At 45.4% G+C, this 25,390-nt stretch overlaps 2 protein-coding genes across 12 annotated transcripts in view; one reads left to right on the top strand and one right to left on the bottom strand.

The window, feature by feature from the left end:
* The window catches only part of HIBCH (3-hydroxyisobutyryl-CoA hydrolase), a 37,608-nt gene extending 36,377 nt beyond the window's left edge, over positions 1 to 1,231 (top strand). For 4 of the 5 annotated variants that reach the window (XM_053948289.1, XM_053948286.1, XM_053948284.1 and 1 more), the window contains one exon: positions 525 to 1,231. In XM_053948289.1, the coding sequence (XP_053804264.1) occupies positions 525 to 640 (116 nt within the window). In that variant the 3' untranslated portion in view covers positions 641 to 1,231. The other variant, XM_053948287.1, reaches the window with a different exon arrangement.
* Positions 1,232 to 2,529: 1,298 nt separating this feature from the next.
* On the bottom strand, positions 2,530 to 23,526 carry C7H2orf88 (chromosome 7 C2orf88 homolog). Of its 7 annotated transcripts, none has more exons than XR_008431928.1 (5): positions 16,224 to 16,347; positions 15,434 to 15,582; positions 15,024 to 15,219; positions 10,275 to 10,347; positions 6,168 to 6,299 (listed from the first exon to the last, which is right to left on the bottom strand). XR_008431928.1 is itself a non-coding variant. In XM_053948291.1 (4 exons), the coding sequence occupies exon 4, from the start codon at positions 6,138 to 6,140 to the stop codon at positions 5,877 to 5,879; it is 264 nt and encodes an 87-aa protein (XP_053804266.1). In that variant the 5' UTR covers positions 6,141 to 6,299; positions 10,275 to 10,347; positions 22,315 to 22,389; positions 23,488 to 23,526; the 3' UTR covers positions 2,530 to 5,876. The 7 variants fall into 7 exon arrangements, 3 of the variants coding, with proteins under 3 accessions (XP_053804266.1, XP_053804265.1, XP_053804267.1); XR_008431929.1 differs by lacking the exon at positions 15,024 to 15,219 and adding an exon at positions 8,745 to 8,912; XM_053948291.1 differs by lacking the exons at positions 15,024 to 15,219; positions 15,434 to 15,582; positions 16,224 to 16,347 and adding exons at positions 22,315 to 22,389; positions 23,488 to 23,526 and having other exon boundaries at positions 2,530 to 6,299.
* Positions 23,527 to 25,390: the final 1,864 nt, after the last annotated feature.

Below are 25,390 nucleotides of genomic sequence, written 5' to 3'. Positions count from 1 at the left end.
CCCTCAGTTCCCACAAAGATACCCTGCTTTACTCTCTCCTCGTGAGTTATTTCATTATTAATGTGATGTGTTTAAATTAGCTTTAGGCACTCAGCACCACTGAGTCATCTCCTGTACCCTCCCAAGAGTCAGATTTTGCAGAGAGGTGTGAAAGCCTTGTCCAAAAGGAGCACCGTAAAGTGCCGTTCGCAGGCTCCCAAGAAGAAGTGTAAGTCATCCAAGAGTGGCAGGTCTAACTAAACCACTCATTTCAGGTCTATTCCTTCAAATCTTGGGCTGCTTCCGAAGTGATTCACTGCTCCTTGTATCATCTGGCAACTCCCAGAGTCATCTCTGGACAGGTCACAACTCAGGAACATTGATTAGAGTAGAAATATCTCTGGTACCAAAGCTGCCTTCTCCAGAGCACACGGATTTGTCTCCCCCATGGAATCACTGTAGTGATCTGTCTTGATGCAATCTTAAGTCATTTAATTAGAGGAAGTTTATGAGTAACTCTGGTGTTTCTCTGTTCCACCTGGCAGTGCTGATTGACAAAGACCAGTCCCCCAAATGGAAGCCAGCTGCTCTAGAAGAAGTCAGCGATGAATTTGTGGACAATTGTTTTAAACCACTGGGAAATGACGATCTCAAGCTGTAAAGATCAAACCTATTGACATCTTATCTGCTTAGTTCTATGATAAAAAATTAACTGCAGTGTGATGCATTTGGACAAGACTTTTTTAACTAGCCTGAGATTCACAAGTTTTTTTTTTGGGTTTTTTTTTTTTTTTTGGTTTTTTTTTGGTTTTTTTTTCATTCAGGAACATTCTCTAATGAGAAAATAATTGTATCTCTTAATAATGGGAAAAATCACTTTAAGGCAAATTGTTATTTTTACTGATTTACACAGTGATTACCATTTAATTTTTTGCATCAACTCTTAGTTTAGGAGGAGCCCTTGGGGAAAAGAGCACAGTTGAAGGGGTGATCTAATAAGCAAAAAGTCAAGATACCTTTTGTGCTATTGGCTTTGTCACTGATCTGGTAAATTGGGATTGTGCCACAGATTCTTCTGTGTACAATGAAAATAAAATATGGTTAAACCTTTAATGCAATCAGAGCTACAAAGGAAAATGCAAGACAGAATCCATGGTGTTAAATATACTTTTGAATAAAAGCTCAGACTGATACATTATTAGTCTGAGAACAAGAAATTGTTCTGTTGATTAAACGTTTGTAATTTTTCAGCTTTGCTGTGTGATGTAAACATTATTTCAAATATGATAATGTTGCCAGAGCCTGGAGCACACTTCTCTTTCCATGCATAGCCCATTTTTAAAAATGTCATTATGTCTGATTCAACTGCATAATCAGTATTTCACTATTTCAGAAAATTGATGGTTTTTCTTGGTCTTACAGTGGTGAAGAAACAAGTGCCTCAAACCTTGCTGTGAACACCAAGCAGCACATTTCCAGTGCATTCAAGGTGGCAGGGTTCTTATGCTGATAATACATGAAGTTACACAACATAACCACAACTTCTAGATGCAAGTATTTGTGGGAGGGAAATTATTTTTTCTATTGTATATGCAACAGAAAGCTATTAATCTTTCTTCAACATTACACCTTATTTTTTATGCTTCATCAGATCATGTAGCAGTGCTTCTTTCTTCTTACTTCTACACTTACAGGCAGGTCACAAGTACAAATTTTGGCTTCTCTGAAGACCAAAGGAAGAAAACTTCTGTTCATATGCCATAGTCAGTAACCAGCACTGGGGAATCAAAAAGTCAGAGCGGCAGCAGAACCATTATGGAGTTTTCAACATTGGGCAGTTTTTATGACCAACATCAATGGTCTGCAATGGCTTAAGGCTCCTTCCTTTTTAGGAGCTGTTACCTGGAAACAAAGTTCAGGAAATTCAGGCATCAAGGTGACTTTTGAAAAATCAGAAGTGAGCAAATGGAGAGCTAAATTAAGAAAAAATGGCACCTTGCTTTGGCACTAGAGTCTTGTAAGATAAAATTGCTAAAATTTCAGCTGTGAGTTTATGTTACCGTGGACATACTTGTTATGGGACTGTCCTTGAGTTTAGTTCCAAAGTAATTGAGATTTCATTAAAACCTCCAGGGTAATTCTGAAAGTGTCACGTGACTTTCTACCTCAGGCTGGTCCCATAAGAAGTGCAAACCTCCCCCTGTATTATTTAAAATTTTTGTACGTTTTACATTCATAAACAATTACTATTTTTAACTTATTTTTTAAAGACTGGTCATCTTAATAATTCCATTATTTTTGTATAAAAGGAGCAATCTTCAGCCAGCTATATTAAATGAAAAACACACTAATTCCCAGGGAGTAAGCATCATGCCTCCTCTGATTGTACACCATCTAAGGAAGAACATTATTTTGAATTAATAAACTTTGACCTGCATGTTCACCTGCTTCCAGAATTTATGTGAACAGGAATTATCCCAAGCTCAATGTAACAAGATCCTGTCCAATCTGTGCAATCATGTGTTTTTTTGAAATAAAAGGCATACAAGCCAAGATGGTAAGTTGAATTTTATTTGGTCCACAAGAAAATATTTTCCACAAAAAATATTGTAAAAATATATTGTAGTGTGTTTTATTTGGGAATACTGATGTGTCTTAGTCCAGAAATGTCAACTTTACAAAGTTGTGCTGCAGTTAATGTATTTTGAACCATTATTAGAATATCAAGTCAGTCACATTATATCCACTCAGATTAATCTTGTTTCCTGGAGAAAATATAAAGCAAATGTATTTTTAACTCCTAAATAGAAGTAAACAGTTTTGCAGAGTATGCCAGTCCCAAACTGGAGTGCCTTTATTACACAAAATCAAGTCAAAGAATCAGTGATAACTTAGCTGGAAACCCACTGTCAGTGGCTCTAAAACTAACACAGCTTAGCATAAATGTATTTAGGTGAACAAGTCTTCATTTTTACAATGTATTAGTATTGAGCCTGTTAAATGTACAGCAGAACTCTGGAGAGGGATCTCCCTCCATCTCCTACCAGACCGTAGCACTGAACAGATTTATTTTCTATTAAGGGTGAGTGCATTATTTATAAGGACAGCATCCTGTACAAGAGATGATTTTCCTGGTGAGAAGCTGTCTCCCTGTTGTTTGCTTTCCATTTGCTGCATGCCTTCCCTGAAGTGCCAGTGTCATGGAAAGCATCCTAGAGCAGCTGGAATTGCACTTGGGGCCACTCTGAGTGCTGTAATCTTCAGGCACCAGTGAGGGCCGGGGTTGGTGGCTGCAGGTGAGGGACTGGTTGGGCCACAAGCAGCTGGTGCTGAGTCACCCCGGGGCAGCTCTGGGGGCAGGCAGGGCAGCCACCCCACACAGCAGCTCCTGCACAGGGGAGCAGTCCTTGGGGCATGTTCAGGGTGCCTGGGCGACCTCCTCCTCCGGGGAAGTTCCCAGTGCTGATCACAAGGGATGCTGTGGTGGAACCTCAGGCTGTTCTATAACTCTGCCTGCTGTTGGACCGTGCAGTGGCAGCCTGCCAGCAGGGAACTGCTTTCAAAAGTGCATCTGATATTCATAAAGAGTGTCAGATGCTAAGGCTGCATCCAGAGGAAGGATTTGAGACGTGGCAACAGGAAGCACTGCAACACCTCACTGCCTGTGGCAACCACCAGGGTGCCTTGTGCAAGGGCCAGGGCAGATCCACCTCAAGGTGCTCTGACAGTGAGTGCAGTTTTCCACCTGCTCCTCACCTGCCTGGCCAACAATGGCTGTGGAGCTTTGGTTTTTTATTTTTAATTACTGTGGTTAGCAGTGTTCACATTCTCAAGCCCACACTCATGTTAGAAAGGTTGGCCCTTTTTTCTTTTTTGTAATAAAGCTTTATTTTAGCAAGAGTAAGAATAGGAATCTTTTTTAATACTGTGCTTAAGCAATATCCAATTGATATGTACTGACTTGATCAGTCATTTGGCTTTGCTTTCTAACTCACACTAATATATGGAGGTATTTTAGAGCAAACAGTATGTTTTATATGCTGTAGAACTTGAAGGAACGTCACTCTTAGCAGGAGAATTTAAGTGAACCATAAAACCTTAGTCCCACTTTGCAAGCGGCTTTGAAGACAACTACGTAACTTCAAAGAGGACAACATTACAGCATAAGCTGATTTTGTTCCCTTTTCCAGCAAAAGCCTGAGAACAGCCTTAATAGCAGGTCACTGGGAATCCAGTCTGGCCACTGGGATTTAATGGCAACCTTGTGCTGTGTCACAGAGAAGCATTTTTCACCTTTCATTCCCGATAAAACCACTTCCCCATACAGGGGAATTTCAAATATCTACATTTGTGTCACAACATTTGCAAAACAGCTCAATTCATAAACTTTCTACACCATTTGACGTGGTCCTCTTTCTGCTTGCTTCCCATTGCTTGAAAAATACTGCTTTGGATCATTTACTAGAACTATGTGTACCTTTTAAAAATAGTAACAGCTTTAGCCGGTATGGAAAGCATTTCTTTATAAAATTAAAACAAAATGGAAAGCATTTTGATCTAGGAAAAAGAACTACGTCTTTTAAGCTGGGCAGCACAGAGAAAGGAACAAACAGGTGGTAAAAGCCAAGCTGTTAGAAGGCCTTCACTTTGTATAAACCTCAGCAACATTGTACCTTTGGGATGAATGAAAAGAATCCATCGGTGTCCTGATCTGGCAGACGCCAGCTGTGAGTGCAGTGGGTCAGGCTGCGAGTCCTGGGCAAGCAGGGAGCAGTGTGTGGATGCACTGGGGGAGAAATGCAGCCCTTGAGCTTTGGGCCTAAGGCTTAGTTTCTAACTGCATTCAGGGCACTGCTCAGTGCTCCTGTGGCTCCTGCTGGCATTGCCATGAACAGGTTTTCCAATGGGGAAGCAGCAACCTACAGAAGTTGAAGGAAGACATCCTGTCCCAAGGGTGGTACTTCAGAGAGGAATTGCAGTGTAATGCAACCACAGCTCCCGTGAAACAAATTGTCCTAAAGCACTGTCACACCTTTGAAGGTTCCTTTCACTAGTTACCATCAGTAGTTTTTGCACATCTCTCTGGTAAAATGACAAAACCAAATCCTCCCAAACGGGCACCCTAACACAAAAAAACCCCAAACAAAATCAAAAAAACAAACAGCTTTGGTCTGAACACAGCGACCAGATGTCATTAACCTATCTTACTGCAGGCTTTTAGAGAAAAGCTTTCATGCATTTACAGAAGCATCTGTTAATGATAATGCACTGCTTATCAACACTGGCATGTTTCTCACTGGTTCACTTCAATGGAAGGTGAATAGCATCATCATCCAAATGGCTCCCTGAATACTACTGGGGTTTACAAAGTGCCTCCTGTCACCTTCATTTGTGATTTTACAGATTTAGTTAGGTCACAGAATCAAAAGTAAAATTTATGATGGCAGTAACCTTTGCTACATGCAGACCTTGATTTCACTTTAGCGAAACGCAGACAAATTCACCAAGCACAGAGAGTTCATCCCACCTACAGACAGACCACTGATCTTTTATGCAGAACATAGAAATAATCCACGTTTTGTCCTCTGTGGCAGTGCTTGTAGAGGTGCAGGGCAGCCACAGTCTTCTCATCCTCCTTTTAACGCTAATTTCTGGTCACATCCAACACATACAAAGACAGAATATACTCAACACGTGGCTGACAACGAATGACACTTGATGAACAGGTTCTACTGTGATCCAACTAGTTTGTTAGCAATCTACGCCAAAGGGCAAATTTTCTCAGGCTCTCCCTGCAGACACCTCCCCACAGCGATGCTCAGAGGACGGCTGGGGGTGCTTTTCTCTGCACTGGCAGCACGCACAGAGCGCTCGCAGCCGGGCTGGCCCCGGAGAGCTCAGGGCACGTCGCTCTCGATGAAGGGGATGTCGCTGTACTTGCTCTCGGTCACCGCCCACTGCTTGACCGCCTGCTCCAGGATCTCGCACGACAGCCGCTGCGCGTAGTCCAGCACGATGGTGCTCGAGGGGCCCTTCTCCTCTGCCTGCACCGCCAGCAGCGACGACTTCTCCCCAGTGCAGCCCTCGCCGCCTCCCCCGATCCTCTCATCCTGGACAGCGTTGGAACCTTGGAAGGCAGCCTTGGATTTGATGCATCCCATGGTACATTGGAAAATGCAGCTGCAAAATTCAGTTCAACAGCATGTTTTGATAACCTGGAAGTGGTTCCCTTGTTCGATGCAGTGTTACTGCTTCTTGCCAGTGGCTCCAGTTATTTTCAAAGAACAGAACATCTCCTTTTGTGCTTCTTCCGAGGAAATCTGTCAAAACAGTGTTTCATATAAAGGCAATAAATACAATACCATTCTCAGTGAGCTCAAAGGAAACATAAATTCACTACAGGCGCTTGTAGAAGTGGCTTAAGTAAATCTCTGCCCAGTCTGCGTAAAATGTTTTTATTGGTAACATCCATCTACTACAAGTAGGCAAAGTTTGACCTGAATTCACGCTGCCTTTGAATGCAATTCCCAGTACAGGATGTAGGCCATCTAGGAATGTAAAAGTCTTATAAAAAAAATAAAGTCTGTTTCTTCCAAGCCGACAATGCGTTACGCTTCTCCTGAAACTGCAAACAAATGCTGTTTAGCTCCAGGGACTGCTGCTGCTGGAAATAAACACCAAAACCACCTCAGAAGCACCACACAACCACCATAGCCAGAGTCCCGTGTCATGGCTGTCACACGCCCTCTGGGCACAATGACACTAATTCCCAGTGTCATTCTGCTGTTGCTGAAGGAGGCTGGAGCAGGGCAGCCACCAGAAGGTATTCACAAGGAACAAGGGCTGTTTTTGTTTTTTCCCTGGAGAGGGTAGGGAAAGCAGCAGCAGCCTGCTGTGATCAAGGCAGTTCCAACAGAGCCAGAGCACCATTCTCATTAGAGCAGGACGACTCTACATCAAGAGTAGGGAAAATGACCAACGAAACACCTGGCAGAGTCCTTTTCAAGTCCTCAAGATCCAGAATTGGTCAACTCCAAATGCTGGTATTTGTAGTTTTGTTTACTGGCCTACAAAGCTGTTTCTGGAGCTACCTTCACTCAGGCAAAGCAGAATCTCACGCTACGCCTGACTTTGCTTGGCATGCACTTACCCACTTATCAGAGTTAACAGACTGCCAGCCAAAATAAAGACTGCGCAGCACAGAAACCAACTGTTCCCTACAGCTTCACCCAATGACGTTGTATTAAGGTCAGCCAAAGTTAAAGATTTTTTGTAAATAGCCTTTGAAAACACAATCATGGCAAAGACGTTAAGCCTTATTTATTTCCTTTATACACTGGAGGAAATAGGGGCTCCAATCCAGTAACCTGATTAGAGGCAAATATTTGCAGAGGAAATCAATCCCATTTGCAGGCAAATGGTTCTTCACAGGTAGGACGGGACTTCCCCAGTCTAGCAGCTGACTCAGGAGAACGAGATTCCCGGGACAAGCTCCTCTCCTGTCTTTGCTGCTTCATAAAAAACATTGCTACCTGTTTGCAGGGCTGAAGTGCAGCACAGAAGGAGTGGCTGGCACTCCTGGCACGAAGCCAGTCCTAAAGGGCTCCAGAAACCACCAAGTCCATGCAAACATTGTCACACCTTTAGCTTTGTAGCAGGACATTTCACTGTAGAGGAACATTTGTAAACCACCTCACTGAAGTTCAGCGAGTCTCCTTTGTGCACACTGACCTGTGCAGCACGTGCCCAGTGCTTTGGGACAGACACTGCTGTTCACAGGCCTGTAACACAAACCCTGCTGCTAAGGGCTGACCTCTGCTTGCAGTTTTACCCAACACAGAGGAGAGCCAAGCTATCAGATTTTTATTCCAATAACTCATCAGTAAATGTGTAAAGACTGGATGGATAACTTATTATCAGATGAGTATACAGCAAGATTCCCTTCATTGCACAAAAAACTGTATTTGTCTCTATGGAGGTTCATACCCATGACTATCCATCACATACACTGATCAAACTTAACATGCCTCCAGACCAGAGGCCAAGGAGAGGCCTGAAAGCAATTCAGATGGCTGAATAATTCAAAGCTTTAATAGTAATATCTTGTGCATGTCTGATTTAAATATTTACCATCAATAAAACATTAATACTAATCACTTCCACTTGCTCTTCTGGACAAATATGTAGATCCAAGTACATGGTAAAGAATCACTAACAGCAGGTACCACCCAGCACTGCTGATGCCTGAAAGCTGCAGTCTTGGTCCAGCCAAGGTAATACACAGCGGCAGTGTATTTTTATCAGAGTTTATCCCTGCCACTTTCCTTAAAATAGACTATTCAGATTTGGATTTTTTTATCCAAGTCTGGAGCCGTAGTTTTTCCTTTTTTAATGGAGGTCTGTTAAATAGAAGCTATCTTTAGTTAGGATTTTATCATTGCTTTAATATTTCCCTCATGCAGCTGGAGATTTCTGTTAGGGGATACCAGCACATGAGTTAGTGTCTAATGGAAAGGACAGAATGTGAGTAGAGAGAAGATAAACTTCTCCTAAAGCAGGTAGGGAGAAATGGTCAGCATCTTCCTCTGCAGAACTCACTACCTCTGCCTCTTCATCTGGGCCAAATCAAACGTTCCTGGGACTGTCCTACACAGAAGATAGGGCAGCTCTAAAGCTTGCAGACAGCAAGGCACACAATACAATTCAACTGTTCCAAAACAGTTGAGCTTCAAAGCCAAGTTACAGAATTTAGTTTAAATTCTTACCTGTTGCTCATTTTATTCTTCACAGAGCTTAGTACTTTCCAAGGCACTGAAGTGAGTGTTACAGTTTGCCTGGTCTACGGGAGTTAATAATTGCTGGCACGGAAATGATTGCAAATGAAGCTGCTCTCAGCCTTCTGGCTGCTTCCTTGTTTTGCTGACAGCCCTTGCCTGCACACACATGGTGAAATGCTGTTTAAATCCTCTCTGCCTAACTCATCTCCAGAGTGTTAAGTTCTGACAGAGATTTTAACATCTCTACCATTCCTTGCAATGCTCATACCCTGAGAGGGAAAAAACCCAACAAATTAAACCAGCTCATTTTACTCCCAGCACGATGTTGCATCCTGTAACTGCACAAGGCAAAACTGTGTGATAGGAGCCTGTTTCTGTCAGTGCCCAAGCTCTGCTCTGTGGCCAGTTGTGCCTCAGACATCACTGCATAGATGGTTTGGGGCTCAGGCCAAGAGCTCTGCAGCGCAGTTCCTCACGTGACAAAGCTGCTGGGCTTAGCTGGAGCCAGAGGTCAGCAAGCTCTGCCTGCTCCGCTCACTCTCAACCAGGAGCTAAAGCAGCACCATCAGAAACCAGAACTCATCTTCTCTTTTTAGAGGCAGATTTTACAGTAGGTGAAATGCTGATTTATTCATCTGAAAAATATAGGCTACTAGTTGTGCTCAATTTTACTGGATGTACAGTCAAAATGTTTTTATATGCTTCATTTAACTTCAGTACAACACTGTGTATGACTTTAATGAAAGCCTTGAAAACAATCAATTCCATATTGGAATTGGAAGTTCCCAAGGATAAGTTCAGATAAATATAATAATAAAGTAACAATATTTCTTTATTTACTGTGGTAATAATAGGAGTGAGAAAATACTGAGGGGGTGGTAGCTGAACTCAGTGGGCACACGAGGGCTAAGCAGTCTCTTTGCCAGCCTGGCGAAGTGTTTCCTGCCAAGGTAAGTTCATTTCTAACTACTGAAGGAAAAACAATGCTGAAAGGATGCCTGCAATTTGCTCTTAGACAATAAAAAATAGAAGAAAAAAACATTAATCACGTAACTGCCATTTTTAAAACAAACAGGAATTGCAAAAAGGTAAATGTAAGACATCAAAAAATAAGGGTTTCACTGCCCTCTGCAATATACCATCATATGATGAAAACAGGCAGAAAAGCAAGCGTTTTGCTGTTATGCAACATCTGTAGCCATCATAAGCAGGTAAGTTCCTGCTACCATTTACAGGTTTTCCATCCATGAGAACCTCAGGAAAAAACCTTGGAGTTCAATATTATGCTGTAAGAAACCATTTTCTGCAACACTTTATGTTACAGCAATCACTGGATTAAAAATAAGTCATAGTTTTCAAAATAGATTCAAAACGCGCAGCTTTGCCCAGCTGAAGGCAGCAAGTAATTCCTGCTGTGACAGAGCCAAACTTTTTGGTTCAAATACGACTCCTCCTGCAGCAGGGAGGCTTTCAGTTTTCCCCTGGGTATCCACAAGAGAAGCTCAGAGTGCCACTTACCAGAAACACATCTGCTTCTAACAGGTTGTCCCCTCGTCCCCAGGAGAGCACAGACAGCTTCACGTCTGGGACTCTGCAAAGGGAACCCAGGAACAGAGCTTAGCACTCTCCAGGATGTCAGAGGCGCACATTGTTCACCACCAAGGTAATGAATCTGTAGTGCTGGCCTTGCACAAGCCTGCCTGCCTTTTCTCCCACACAGAACTTGACTTTGACAAAGGTAAAAGGATGATACAGCACTTAATAAATTAGATTGAATGACAGGCTGCAACAATTTATACACAGCACCTAATGCTGGGCTCAGAGTGGGGCCACTGCTTGGGCAAGTGGCTCCTGACCATCTGCAGGATGCCAACCTCCTCCCACAGCAAGTCCAGGTAAGGATTTCAGCAAGGATAGGGGAAGGGTAATGTGCTCCATCTGATGCCTAACCTCAAAAGTTCTCTCCTGTTTCCCCTTCTCCCTCTCAAAGCTTCTACTGAGACCTGGACCTGGATTATCCAAGGACACAGGCAGAACAGTCAGACAATCCCAGTGCTGCCATTATCATGGAAACAATAAACTCTGGAACAAAGGTATTCAAAGCTGGAGTTTGGGCAGGTGACCTACCAGCAGAGGTAACCAAACAGCACTGCGGCATCTGCACCTCTGAACTGCACCCAGTCACTTAAAATATTCACACGCTGCATGTAATCACAGAGAGGAAACCCAGAACATCCTCTCTCCCTAACGAGGTGGGCTGTAATTCAGGAGCACTCGTGGCACTGGCCTTTGGATCCTCTGCAGCTGCAAGCAGAGCAGCAGCACATAAATGGCAGCGGGATGAATCATTCACTCAGTGCACAGCATCCCCTCCATCGCTGCAGGACTCAGAGCTCCCTGTGCAAAGCAGCCCCAGGCAGGGGCTCCCAGAGCAGTCCAACCCACCAGGCTTCAGTTCTGCCTCTCCTTAACATCCTGAAAATCCTGTAGAGGAGATGCACTGCATAACATTCATTATAGCAACTCATCCTAATCATAGGAAAATGAAGTTTTGAACAGCTACAGATACTTTTAAGACAAGCACAATACCAAAGATTCTGCTGCCTCAGGCAATCACTGATACCCAAACATCCCAAAACAACTCAGGACATGAAAAGCAAAAATGGAGCTCTCATTCCTTTCAGAGCCATCCCCTCCCTCTCCTGTCACTTAGTGCCAACAAGAGATAAGAGCTGCAGATTGGAAAAGGCTGGATGCAGCAACTGCAAACAACTGCTGTGCAGGATTAGCATGGAAGTGAAAGTCTCCTGGTAATCTGTCTCAAGGAACGTCCTGGAATTTCAAAGGCTTGGGTTTTTCCCCACCATGGCCAGAACTGATAAAGCTTTTCCAGCCTTCTAAGTCAGTTTGTAACTGAATGGGGGAATTACACATTTGCTTTTCTAAATCAGACAGACCTCTAGTTTACTTTAAAAGGTTTTTCAATAAGAGCACAGCTGATCACAGAATCATAAATTTGGTTTGGTTGGAAAAGGCCTTTCAGATCAAGTCCTATCCATTATCCCAGCACTGCCACATCCACAGCTAAAACCTGTCCCTAAGGGCCACATCTCCACATCCTGGGCAGCCTGTTCCAATCTTGGCCACCCTTTCAGTGAAGAATCTTTACTAATTCTAAAACCTAAGAACCTCTCCTGGCACAACCTGAGCTAATTTCATCTGGATCTATTCCTTGTTACCTGAGAGAAGAGACTGAGCCCCACCTGCCTACAACCTCCTTTGTCAGAGCACTGAGTTACTTAATGGAGGCAATTTCCATGTCAAATTTCATCTCTCAAGCACTTTAGCAATGCAGCCAAGGAACATGAAAATTTTCAAACTAAAGGGAAAAACAAGAGAGAAGAAAATGTTTCTTCTTACTTCACTTTATGATTTACATACACAGTGCAAGTGGATGTTTTTGCTGCTAAATAGTACAGCTGTGTCGATGTGAGTTTTTATGCTGACAAACTCTGGAAATCTAAAACTAGTACTGACTTAAAATAAAAATAAAAGAAGGCAAAATCCCCCAGAAAATCAAGAAACAGTCTGCCCCCTCCCCAAGACACACAAGCACAGAAGCCAGGAACAAAATCAAGTGCTTTCTGCACTAGCAATTTTACCCAAGCTTTGGGAAGCAGCAAACCAAGATGAAATACCAAAAGAAACCTTTGGGTGAAAACACCAGTAGTTCAGAGAACAGCAATGCCAGTAGGTACAGCCCTCAGCAGCCACAGTGTTATTCTTCATCCAGGAAAAAGAAGTCTTGTTAAAAGCAAAGAACACTGTGTGCTTGGTAGCTGTCTAATTTCATGAAAGTAAAACTGTACCCAGTTGGCCTGTCCTGAAATCCTCCCTCCAGTGCAGCAGTTTATTCACCAGAACTGCACACAAAGCTCAGTGGGCAGCCTGAAGGCCATTGGAGAACAGGATGCTAAAAATTTTTTACAGGTTCTGCTCATATTTTACCTCAGCTACTTGTCCAAACAGCTGTATAGACTGCTGTTAGTCCAAAAGTGGACAGGAATGCTTACAATGCATTGATGGTTTTTCCCCAATGTCTCAGAATACATGCATACACCAGTACAGACTCTGCCAGACCATGGACAAGAGGGAACATTAACTTAACTACCCCCACAGGAACAGGAGAAGGATGCCTACCATTGATGGAAGCCTGTTTTCTAGGTGGGTAACAGTGAACCAATGGATTTCCTTAGCAATTAAGGCCTTGGAGTGAGGCTGGAGAAGAAAGGGCATGAAGAAGATGCAGCACTTCTCAGAAACTCCATCTGCAGGAAGTTTAGCCAAGACTTAAGGAACCCAACTACAGAAACTGTAGAGGAATGCCTTTAGAAGGGAAAGTGAATAGTGACAGAGGAGATCCAAAATTCTCCAAGACCCCAAATACAAAATAATGCTCAAAACTGGTGAGTGAACAGAAAAAAAAATTCCAAAAATGGATATAAAGTTTTTGACATACATGTACAGCTGTTTCCTTGCCCTGCATAACACCAGAGGATGCAGGTCCAACACTTCTTTCAGCAAAGCCCACAGCTCTTTTAATTATCAGCCCCTCCCATCTGTACTAGCTGCAAATCCATGGTCTGAAGACCATCCCCACAGCAGGGGAAAACACAAGGCACACCTCCAAAGGTGTCAGAGACACTGGCCAAGTCCTACACTCAGGTTAGACTGCTCTAAGGCACAGCAATGGGCCCAGACAAAGCAGCCTCTTGGTTTATTACAATGCTCCAACACTGGAATGAACTAGAGTGTAAACAGGAATTTTCCTACATATACCACAAAACTTCATCCCAACAACCGAATTGTGGAGTCACAGCCTTTCTACTAACAGTCCTCTTCAGGATCACATTGAAACATTAAGTTACTAACTCTGAGACTAAGGCTCAGGATGTAGCCTGGTTTGTAAAGGTGCATTACTGTCCTCCACAGGTGCCTGGCAAAGACAGAGCTGCAGACAATGAAAAGGGATGCACAAATCTTTACGAGCAAGAAAAACCCCTCCTGCAGCTATTGCTGGCTGCTGCCCAGCCTGGGGATCCTGCCAGCAGGAACTGAGGAGCAGCAGCAGCTAAGGCAGCGGATCGCTGTCTCAGGCTGACAGGGTCGGGTTTTATTGTAGTGCCTGTCACAAGATTCAGCTACAAACATATGGAGCTGCAGAGCATAAGGTATGAATGAGGGACACTGCCTGCCTTTGTGACACCCTCAGGAAGCCGAAGGCTCCACTGGATTAACACAAATGAAAGTCAGAAGGAAGGGGATGGTCAAGATCTGCCCAAGATCAACCACAGAAGAGCACAATAAAAGCAGCACACAACCCCATTCTGTTCTTTAATCTCCAGAAGCCAATTATAAAAAGGGAAATGGGAATTAGGAATGCACCAGGAAAGCCATTTTCCCACATCTCACATAGGAAGGCACAGGAAAACACAGCCCCACATTTTAAAATCACAACTATGTTACTACTGATTTGCACAAACCGAGGAGTAAGAGGACAAAGTGGGGAGTAAACAACCAGATGCTCCAACTGTACAAAAGCTGCCCCGAATTGCAACAAAGAACTATGTCAGCCTTAAAAATCACTCTGTCTCACAGCTCTCCCCCAGTATTTGTTTCCTTGAATTCCATCACTCCTAACGTGCCAGCTCCTACTTCCAGCAGTTGCCGCCTTCGCGCCTGGGAAGCGGGAAGGCCGGCAGCCAGGCGAGGCAGCTGTGCCCGCACAGCCTGGCACCGCTGCCAGCCCTCTGTCCCCACGACCCTGCCCACGGAAACACCTTGTCCCCAGGGACACGAGTGTCCTGAGGCTCTGCCCAACCCCTGGGGCAACTGGTACGAACCAAGGTGATTTTAAAGCAAGAATGTTCTCAGCAGAACGTGATGTTCACAAGAAAACTAATTTGTATGTACTTGAAGGTTAAAAATGCCACTTTGTTAAGGCTACGGGATAAATCCTTGCATTTTTTCTTTTTTTCTTTGTAATTACTATATTTAGAAATCTAATTTGGACTGCTACTTACTCAACTATGAGAAAGCATAAAATATTTCGAAATGTTTAACAATTTTTGCCACGACGGGTCTTGAATTATTAAATCTGTATTTTATAACATGCCAGATGAAGGTAACCTGCTCTGTATAAGGGTCAATGTGGAAGCCTGGAAAGGTACTCATGGCAAAGCAGGGGCTGACAGACCCTCACATCACCTCGGCCGGCAAATACAGTAGTCTCACGTCTTCCCCACAGCAGGAACACCGCTCGGAGAGAACCGGCCACGCCGTTCACCTTCCCACTCCGCATCACTCTCACTGCTGTCCGTAGCACCACCTTTCCTCAGGGTGCCCAGCGGGAGCGGCACCTCCGCTTCGCTCAGCTCGGAGGAGTCCGTGGCCGGCAACCTCGCTGCGAGATGATGGGAGGAGTAAAGCAGCCCCGCCGCCTGTCCTGACAAACCCCACCTCAAAGCACGGCTCTCCCTGCTCCCCTGCACGACACGAGCCCGAGGCGGCTGAAGGCCAGTGCTGCCCACGGCCAGGCTCGCCCCGCGGGTGCGGCCGCGCATCCCCGCTCCCTCCCGGCCCCGGCGCGGCTCGGGGCGATGGAGCCGGGCACATACCGGCGCGGCGGGGCGGTGTCCGTGCGAGCAGCATGCTGGAAGCGTGGCCCCGCCGCGCACGGTCCCCGGCCGCCGGGCTGCCCCTTCCTCCGGCGGTGCCCGCGGGATCCGGCCCTCGTCCCACCGACGCCGCCGCCTCCTCCAGGCTCCTGAACGGCAAAGACGCAAACCCACCGTCAAAGTCCATGCTGGGAGCGCCTCCCGGCCCCCCGCCCGGCCCCGCGGCGCTCGCACAGGTAGCGCCGGGAGGGCCCCCGCGCCCGCCGCCGCTCCCGCCGCTCCGCCGGGCGCTCCCCGCCCTCCCCGGGGCGGCGGCGGCGGGGCCGGGCGGGGCCGGGGGGCGGGAGCGCCGCCGAACCCGGGAGCAGCGCCGCGGCCCCGACCTGTCCCCTCGCCGGCACCTGCGCCCGCCCCGCATCCCCCGAGCGCCCCCGGCCACGGCGCTCCTGCCCTGCCCGGGCACAGCGGGGCCGCAGCGCCTCAGCGCCGGCCCTGCCATTTAAAATAAGGGAAAAAGGGGAAAAAATCAGCCAGGCAGGAAAGCCGCCTCCCATTGGCTTCTCCTCCTTTAAATCCTCCCCCTCTGCTCAGCCCTAGTGAGGCACATCTGGAGTGCTGTGTCCAGGTCTGGGCTCCTCGGTACAAAAAACACGAGGAGCTACTGGAGAGGGTCCAGGAGAGGTCACAGAGATGATGAGGGACCTGGAGCACTCTCTTACAAGGAGAGACCGCGGGACCTGGACCAGTTTAGTCCAGAGAAAAAGAGACGGAGAGGGGATCTCATCATTACATATAAGCATCTCAAAGGTGGGTGCCAAGAGGATGGTGCCAGACTCTTCTCAATGGTGCCCAGCTACAGGATGAGAAGCAGTGGCCACAAAATAAAACACAAGTTCCACCTCAACATGAGGAAGAACTTCTTTACACTGATAGCGGCAGAGAACTGGAACAGTTTCCCAGTGAGGTCATGGAGTCTCCTTCCCTAGAGACATTCCAAACCCACCTGGGTGTGTTCCTGTGCCCCCTGCTCCAGGTCAATCTGCCTTGGCAGGAGGGGTGGGCTGGATGATCTCCAGAGGTCCCTTCCAACCACCCTATCAATTCTGTGATTCTGTGAAATGTGGAAAAGCACATTCAAAGAATGGAGTTGCCATATAAAAGCTTAGGGCCATCACATTGCGTGTTCCACTCAGCCCTGGGACAGCACTGAGGTGCCAGAACACATTGAGCATGCAAGGACTGCTGAGCATTAAAGCAAAGAAAACAGTGGAAAAGACAGGGAGAGAGGCCTGGGTGATGCTTCTCTGATTTTATCCTGTCAGGCAGCATCAAATCACGTACAACCACAGAGAAGTAGTAATTATACCAAAGTTTTTTAAGAAACACCCCCATTCCAAAAGAAAGCTTCCAGAATGAAAGCCGAGCAAACAAAAATAACATTTTCAATTTTTTAAAAATAAAAGCTGTGCTAAAACTGAAAATTATTCTGTAAGAGAGGCTGTAAAGAGACACCCTGGGTAAAGCATTCCTGCTTTTGGGGAGTTCTTGACACCCAAACTACTGTACAATACACAGGACCATGCCTGGGCATCACCTCTGGGATGCTGTCACGGAGCTCATGCCGGGCTGGGGCTGGCAAACAGCACCCCAGGACTCGCAGGAGTCTCCTGGCCCTGATGGTAACAGGCCTGGGGACACAAGGCTCATGCTGACCCTGTGCTGCAGGGCTGGGCACTGTGCTTGTGCCTCTTGCTGGAGGGGCACTCTCAGTGCCTGTGCTGAGCTCTAAGTCTCCCATCGATTGAGGAATCTAAATTAGATTGGAAAGGACCTCCAAGGTAATCAAGTCCAGCTGATGACCCAGCACTGCCAAGTCCACCACACCACTAAAGCACGTCCCTCAGTGCCACACCTACACAGCTTCTAAATACCTCCAGGGATGGTGACTCCTCCACTGCCCTGGTCTGTGGCGAGCGCTGGTCCAGGACGGTCAGGACAGACAGAGACGAGAGATCTCTAGAGCCCGGTCTTAGGATATCTGGTTTATCTGGGGCCCTGCTCAGAGCTGCAGGCACAGCCCGAAGCAGGCCCCAAGGAGTGGGGGCAGGGCGAGATAGCCAGAGAGGTCCAAGAGAGCAGAGAGAGAGGGAGGCAAAAGAGAGAGAAGAACAAGAAGATGGAGAGGAAGAAGATGGCCCCGGCTTCTCTGGTACACCTTATCAAGGGGGCTTGAAGGTGGGTGTGGAAAAGGACTTTAGACCAATGGGATTACAGATACATCATCTTCAGGGGAGGGTTACAAGTGCCAGATAAGCTCTACATTTTTGAGGAATGAGACAGAACAATTTATCTGACCCTTGGCTTTGTCTGTGGGTCAAAAAAGGGAGTTATCTTCCACCAGCTACACCACTGCCCACCAGCTACTTAGCAACCAAGGTCTGTCATCTCAAAGCTTGTTTCCATCTCAATCTGGCTCACATTCTCTGCACTTTCCCAATCTCCCGCTAGGCAATCGTACCTATAAGGCCTTCTTGTTTCATCTTCCCCGACATCGGGCAGATTGTTACAATGCTTGGCCATCCCTTTGATGAAGGAATTTTTTCTAATATCCAACCTAAACCTCTCCTGGCACAACCCGAGGCCATTTCCTCTGGATCTGTTGCTGTTACTTGGGAGAAGAGGCCAAGCCATCTCACTACAGCCTCCTTTCAGGCAGTTCTAGGGAGCAATAAGGTCTCCCCTGAGCCAGCTTTTCTCCAGACTGAACACACCCAGTGCCTCAGCCCCTCCTCACATGACTGACTCTCTAGCCCCTTCACCCAGCTCTGTTGCCTGCTCCTGGGCACATTGCAGCACCTCAATGATTATTGCCAAGCAGATCTCCAGTTGTCAAGTAGGTTTCTAACACTTTTCCAGTCAGTCATGGCCTTGCCAAGGAATTTCTTGCAATGTTTTCAAAGCCAAAGAAAACACTGTGCTGGTAACATTTGTCAAGAGCCGGGAGATGGACAGGCACACAAAAATAAGAACAACATGCCTCTGCTCCTCCAGTGGCTGGGAAACCCTCCCTAGCCTGGAAAGCTGGGAGACAGGGAGCAGGCAGCCACCTCTGTACACACCCACCAACAAAATCCAGCAGTTCCTTGTTCCAAAGGTCTGCTGCTACAGCTGTTGTGACCACCCAACAACAGCACACAATATTACACTCATTACTTGCAATCAGTCTACCTGTGAATTAAAAACCCCACATATTTTACTAATTACTGCCTTGGGGCCTGGAGAAAGCATTGTGCTGCCAAGTGCTGCGCACAGGGTTTGTACACAGTGCGTGTGCTGTGTCATTTCATCCAGCTCTATTGGGACCCATGCTCCCTCAGAGACCAAAGGCAGAGCTTCTGGGGCTGGGGTGCTACAGGAAACCCAAGCTCAACCCTTAGCAGCAGTTTCCAGGGCAGGCAGCCTCAGGTCCTCACCAGCTCCAGGTCCTCACACGTGTGATTTTTAAGTGACAAGTTCCCCAGGCACGATTAAGCCCCTTGGGCACTCAGCACGTGCTGCAAGGGCTTGCAGGGGCAGGTCTGAGGAGCTCGACCTGTTAAAGCTGTGACACTGTGCCCTCTTATTTCAAGGAGCTTTGACTTGGGACCTGCTGACCTGGGCAGATCTTGTGCACATGTTTTATTACTGTTTCAGCTCACCTGTAGATGGCTGGAGGAGAAAATCAAATAAACTCCTAGCCCTGAGAATTAAAACAAGATGAAGTACTGGAAAGGCATGGTCACTTTGCATTAATACAGTGGTATTACTACAAAAGTGATTTTAAAACTATATCCTATTTTTAAATAAGAATTTTGTAACTAAATTATAAATATCTTTGTATAGGCTTATGGCTACTGTGCTCTTTATTATTCTAGCCTGGTTTCTAATGCAAGTTTCTACTTTTATCTTCAGCTTTTAAATGAATGCAGCTCCCACTGAGCAACTTGGTGCCGTGGGGCAGACATTCCACAGGCTGCAAGCACAGCTGGTGCCTGACTGGATCACTGCATCCCAATAGATAACAGTCTGGTCCTGGAGCACTGCTCATCTCCTGTGCCACCACCCAGCAACAAACCTTGTCCTCAGCAGCAGCACCTCAGTGTGATGTGGCAGGGACAGGGAGCTAAGGAGAGGGAGATATATGCGATGAGAATCTTGAGCCCGTATTTATTTCTGGGTGCCAAAACAGATTTAATATTTCATTAGCTGTGGAGTTTGCAAGACAGCTGATTATGCTGGGCTGAGGCAAAGCAGCCAGTGTTTTTAAATGCAGAGCATCCATTTGAAATTACTACAGCCAGGCACAGGCTAGGCAGCCAATGAAATATTTAGCTTGTAAAGCATTTCAGTGTGCAAGGCTGGGGCCAGACATGGGTGCTGTGATGTTGAAAAACACAATACCCAAATCTGAGGTTCCCCAGCCCCCAACGTGGAGGCCTCAGAGGTGCAGCAGATGCCCAGGGAGTGGGGCTATGGGGCTTCAAGGTCCCACACCGTGCCAGGGTGCAGGAACCCCTGCTGGGCATGGACTGGTTTGGGAGGGCACAGGCATCAAAGCCTTTCCTGCAACACAACTTGCCAGATAATGCTGCCTCTTACACCCCTCTCCCAGATTTCAGTGGCTGAAAGCATTTTCCTGTAGGAGTAAGGAAGGCACTCTCTCCTCCAGAAGAAATAGTTTTAAAGCAAGTTTAAGTTTTTGTTGCCATAGACCTGGTATTTATTTTATTAGCTATTTTTATTAGTTTTCTTATTGGAGTTTGCTAGTTCTTCCTATAATATAGCCTAAGCCCTCTAAATTCTTGGCATGCCCTGCTCTGTGTGCACATGTTTACCCCAGAGTGATGTGGATGCTGCATCAATACAGCTGCAACGGGGGAAACTGGTGCAAAGTGAACCACAGAACTCAGGGGATGGTGTTAGCATTGGAACTGCTGGAATGGTACCCAGACTGGATGGTTCAGCTATGCTGAAGCTTCAGAGGAACCTGGGTAAGAAACTGCTAGCCTACTCCTTTTGGGTTACAATTTGCCATCTCTGCACCAGATGGCAAAGTTTTAATGAGTTTGTCCAAGGGTAACTGAATAAATGAAAGCTGGTTTCTGCCTCCCTCTGATACAATTTCATAGTTCCTACCCTTGCTACCCTTAACAGTTCCTCCAGGTCTGTGAACCCCTCTCCAAGGTTTCAATTCCTCTTCTCTGTCTCACACACTCACAATATCCTACTCTTGTTCTGGACAACTTACATGTTTTTCTGCCTCAGCTTCCTCCCATTTGACCTATAAATTGTGCCAAATTTCCAGTAACCCCAGCTTTCTTCCACGTCTTCTGACCTGTGCTGTGTGGTTGGCAGCAGTAGCACCTGCTCAGGTTTTGCCAAGGTGCTGCTCAGATGCTCAGTCCATCAGTCCTGCTCAGCACAGATGCTGGGTCAGATTCTCCCTGCCTTTCCAACAGAAAGCAGAGAAAATACAAACATTTTTCCCAAGCAGTGCTTAAGTTCATTTAAGAACCCACTGACAACCCACTGATGTGGCATTCAAAAAAGGGCTACAAAACTCCATGAATTTATCCAAATCCAACCACCAACTCAATCCCCAGTCAGAGGTCACTGGCTGAAACAATTGCTCTGTTTCTCAACTAGTTTTTTAACTATACAAACAGACACTGGTATTAGGGAGGGCTTCACTTCAGCATGTATTTCTAATTCAGCTGAAGAGCTAAAGGGAAGCCATGACAAGCACTCTCTGCCCCAGGAGCTCCCCCCAGCATGCCCACAGCCACGTGGTGACTTTACCAAATCTATTTATATGTGCAGTAATCCACTAACTGTACGAGTTGGGAAATGTTGCACAGTCTGAGAAGAATCAATATAAAGTCTGAAGAGCTATAAAGCCCTGAAAATTTTTGTTATTGACTAAAACCTCTTAATAATCCAAAAGCCTTGAAGTTGTACCTGATATGCTGTGAATACCTTCTAATAAGTACTTTGGTAGAGTTTCAGAATCAAACCTATGATGCAAAGGAGGCCACTGCAACACAGCTTTATAGACTAAGGAACCACTGTCTAAATAAAGGCACTATTTTCAAAAACTTTGTGCATGGGAAAGGTGTTCTTTTCTCAGCTATAGATTTTTCTTTCTTTTACCTAATTCTTCTTTCATTATACACCACTCTCAGCTGCTCTCGCTGTTCTACGCACAACCGAGATTTACCAAAGCCTTTTCTCAGAGCTTTTATTCTCTTAAAATATTTCCTTGATGGCTGCAACCAGGTTGACTAAAATTAAGGACAAATATGATTGCAGGATGCCCAAGCACATGCCATGGCAGTCCCTCAGTGCTGCCCTAGTTTTCAACTCTGTTACTACCAAAAGTACATGACAGTGGGGATTGCACGACTGCTCCAAACCTTAGGGCACAACATTGATTTCTAGATCATGATTATTTTTGGAATGTCCCATCCTCCTGCTCTCAGAAAAAGGTTTGATAGCTTTTACACTTAAGTTAAAATACAATAGAATATAGATGTAAAGCCTTATTCCACTTTCTTGTATGAAGAGATCCTGAATATTTAAAATAGGTTTAACACGTTGCTATTAGTTTTACTTCTTTTGGAGTTAGTTGGATGTGCATATACTGCTATAACTCAAAGGAAAACCACAAAATCAGTGTGTGCCCTGAACTCTGTACCCATTAAAAAATCCCCAGCCCTTTGTGATTATTACAGTGAGACATTTGGGGAAGGACTTGTTTTTTTAGGTTTTTTTTTTTAAATGAAAAAATACCTCATTTAGCAGCAGAATTTGAAGAACATGCTCTGTTTCACTCATGTACTTACACTTCAGTGTGTCCTGCAGGACTTCATTGGATAAGGGCTGAGTTGCAGAAATTAATTTCATCCAGTCAGCAACACCTGTGCAAAGATATTTAGAACTGCTTAAGTCACCATATTTGCAAAATTTTCCAGGAAAGAAACCCAACATAATCTGCTTAGAATTTGTCTAGATGCTTAAAAATGTGCTAAGAAAATAATTATGATAAAGTTACACTATAAAGGCACTCTGCTCAAAAAAATGAGATGCAATATGTGGGTATTTTTTTCTCCCATAGAAAAACCTATACTTAGCATCAATGTAAAAAAGAAGAAACCAGAATCACAGAATGATTTAGGCTGGGAAACTTCTAAGATAATCAAGAAGAGGGTAAAATAAATGTCACATTTCTACACAGCACAAATGTTTATCCAACTGAATGTAATAGTTGTTAGATGCTTTTGTGTAATTAATCCAGAAATTATTAGAAAATTTTAAATGGAAATCTATTCAGGCAATTTTAGGAACCTTTAAAATGAAATTTTTGCTCTTGGGGCTTTCCAGGTTTTGTGTCCTGGAATGGACAGTGGTGCTGACTCCCTGGGCCATTCCAAACTCTCCAAGGGCAGTGAGGTCAGTGTCTCTGAGTAACCACAGAGCAAAGACACCTAAGGAATTCAGAGGCAAACAAGAAATCGAGTATTAATTTTGACTCGAGGTGACAGTTTTCCAAAAGAGGGGAATTTCTTCCAGCAGGGGGAGATTACAGTGAGCCCGACCTGGGCTCTGCTCTGCCAGAGGAGTGCAGCCTGCTCCCCTGTTCACACTGGCCTCGGGTCCAGGCCTGATCTCGAGGCCATAGCAAGAACTAGGGTTGTTTTTCCCTAAGAAACCTTTCTGCATGATGGCTCCTTCTGTGGTGTCCACAGAAGCCGGGTGCTAAATCACCACCGCAGCACGGCACATTCATCACGGAGGATAACAGAAACAGCAGCACTAACCCCTCCTCCCGGGAGCTCGGTCTGGGGAAGAGGCAGCTATAGCTGTTTTTCAGTGCGTTTATGAAATTGAAGATTGTGTTTGGCAGGAGGTCAGCAGTGAGTCTGAGCATACATTGGCTATGAGAGGCAATGTGGACACCCAGGGCCCAGCAGCAGCCCTGGTGTGGTTTGCACCAGCCTGTGCACTCAGGCACTTACCTCCTGGTGAGCAGGGAGCATCCCTATCCCATGTGCAGGGCTGGAAAATAGAAATAGATATCATAAATACCAAATCTTATTCACATTTTTTTCAAATAAGGCAGTAGAGCAGCCTCAGAAATATTCCTGATTTATATGCAAGTCCTCTTTTACTTAATTTTTTATCAGTACCTAACAGCACTAAGGCATGAAGCCTAGGCAGACATGCAAACTGCAGCCCTGGAAAACCCAGGCAGCAGCACAGCAAGGGGATTAACCAAACATGAGGCATTAGAATATTGCAAAGAGGATCAAAAGAGATTTGTGACTGAAAAGCCACCCACCAGAATTACAGTCAGCTGAGAAGCTGGACAGAGAAAAAGTGGGTAAATGTTTTGCATTTAGATGTCTCCTAGAATAAACTTAAATTTCAGGATGTGCACTGCAATACAACACCAGATCAGGCTTCCCTGTGACATGGAGCTGCAAACAAAGCCACCTTCTTTCTACACTGAAAATCATAGCTTTGTGACAGTCAAGTATTAGCTGGAAAAAAGTGAGAATCACATTGAAACATAGTTGCTGGCACGCCTAAAACCAAGAGCCCTGAGGGCAGCAACAAAGCAGTAGCTGTACAAAAATTGCCATACAAAAGGAAACAATACAGAGAAGTAAGAGGAACTTGAGGCCCAATCTTACCATAATATTTCCTTCTCCCAGATAAAAATCACTGTCGGTGTTCCTGCTCCAAAAAGATACTAAAATTAATTATTAAACAGGAAATTGCTTCCCAGCAGCGATAAAAACAAACATTACTGCAGGCGTGGTTGTGGATCAGCAGAACTGTGACACACTAAAACCCTGCTCCTACTAATTTGTGACATCTGTGGACATGAATGTAGGGAAATCATGTGTTTCAGAGGAACGTTGTACCCACGTCTGCATCTCCAAATTTTCACACTGAGATCAACATTATGATGAGCAACAACTCCTCCCTTTTCCTTCTCCTCTGCCTTGCTTTCACAGCTTGCTTTGGCTGCACCTGCCTATCTTTATGTCCATCCATAAATCTTTCCTTCCTCCTTCTTTCTCAGGAGAGGGGAGGGCATGGTCAACCAGGTGGGTGTGTGGCTGTTAACTGAGATTAACCCAACACATTATTTTATCCCAGCTTTTTTTCAGAGTAAGGCACCCTACCCCTAAGAACTTGTTGTTCACGTGCTTTTAGGGACAAGGCCAAAGATGATGAACGGGTGTGAAATGCAGGGTTTTTCCTAGTACCTACATTAAGTCCTCAAACCACTTTTCTCTATCAGATCACTTTATCTACCTTGAAAGATTAAGCATTACAAACATGTGAAAGGGTGAACTCTTGCTGCCATGAGAGCAGTGATGATGGCTTTTGCTGCTTTAAGAGCCTGGCCCACTTCTCTCAATGCTCCTCGAGGGCAGACCTGCATCCCCCTGACTTTCAGGGATATCACAGGCAGCCCGTGGAGAGAGCACCAAAGACTCTGTTCTGCCATGCAGAACTGGTCAGTGTGCTCAGGAGGTGGGCAATAAAACTGGCTCCCTTTGAGCACAGGGCAAATGGATTTTCAAATGAGCCAGAAGAAATGAGCCAGAAGATGCCTTAGAAAGAAGCTGGGGTAGTGACTGCCTCAGAGGATACATTAAAGCAAAGACAGGGGACTGAAGGATACAGATGCTGAGGAATCGCATCCCTTGAGGAGATTTATGGGTGACTGAATCTGAGCTATTGCTGCTGCTGAAAACTTCCATTTCCCTAAATTGTCTTGCTGGCTGAGATCAAGCCCTCTGTACTTTTTCTCATACACCAATATCACCTTTTGCAGTGCAAATGGCAAATAAATTCCTTTATAAAGTCACAAAATTACTTCAGTTGTCACTGAAATGAGAAGAT

Source organism: Vidua chalybeata, chromosome 7 (genome assembly GCF_026979565.1).
Source record: "Vidua chalybeata isolate OUT-0048 chromosome 7, bVidCha1 merged haplotype, whole genome shotgun sequence".
Taxonomy (NCBI): Eukaryota; Metazoa; Chordata; class Aves; order Passeriformes; family Viduidae; genus Vidua; species Vidua chalybeata.
Note: the sequence above shows the minus strand (reverse complement) of the source record. Positions and strands in the feature narration are given on the sequence as shown.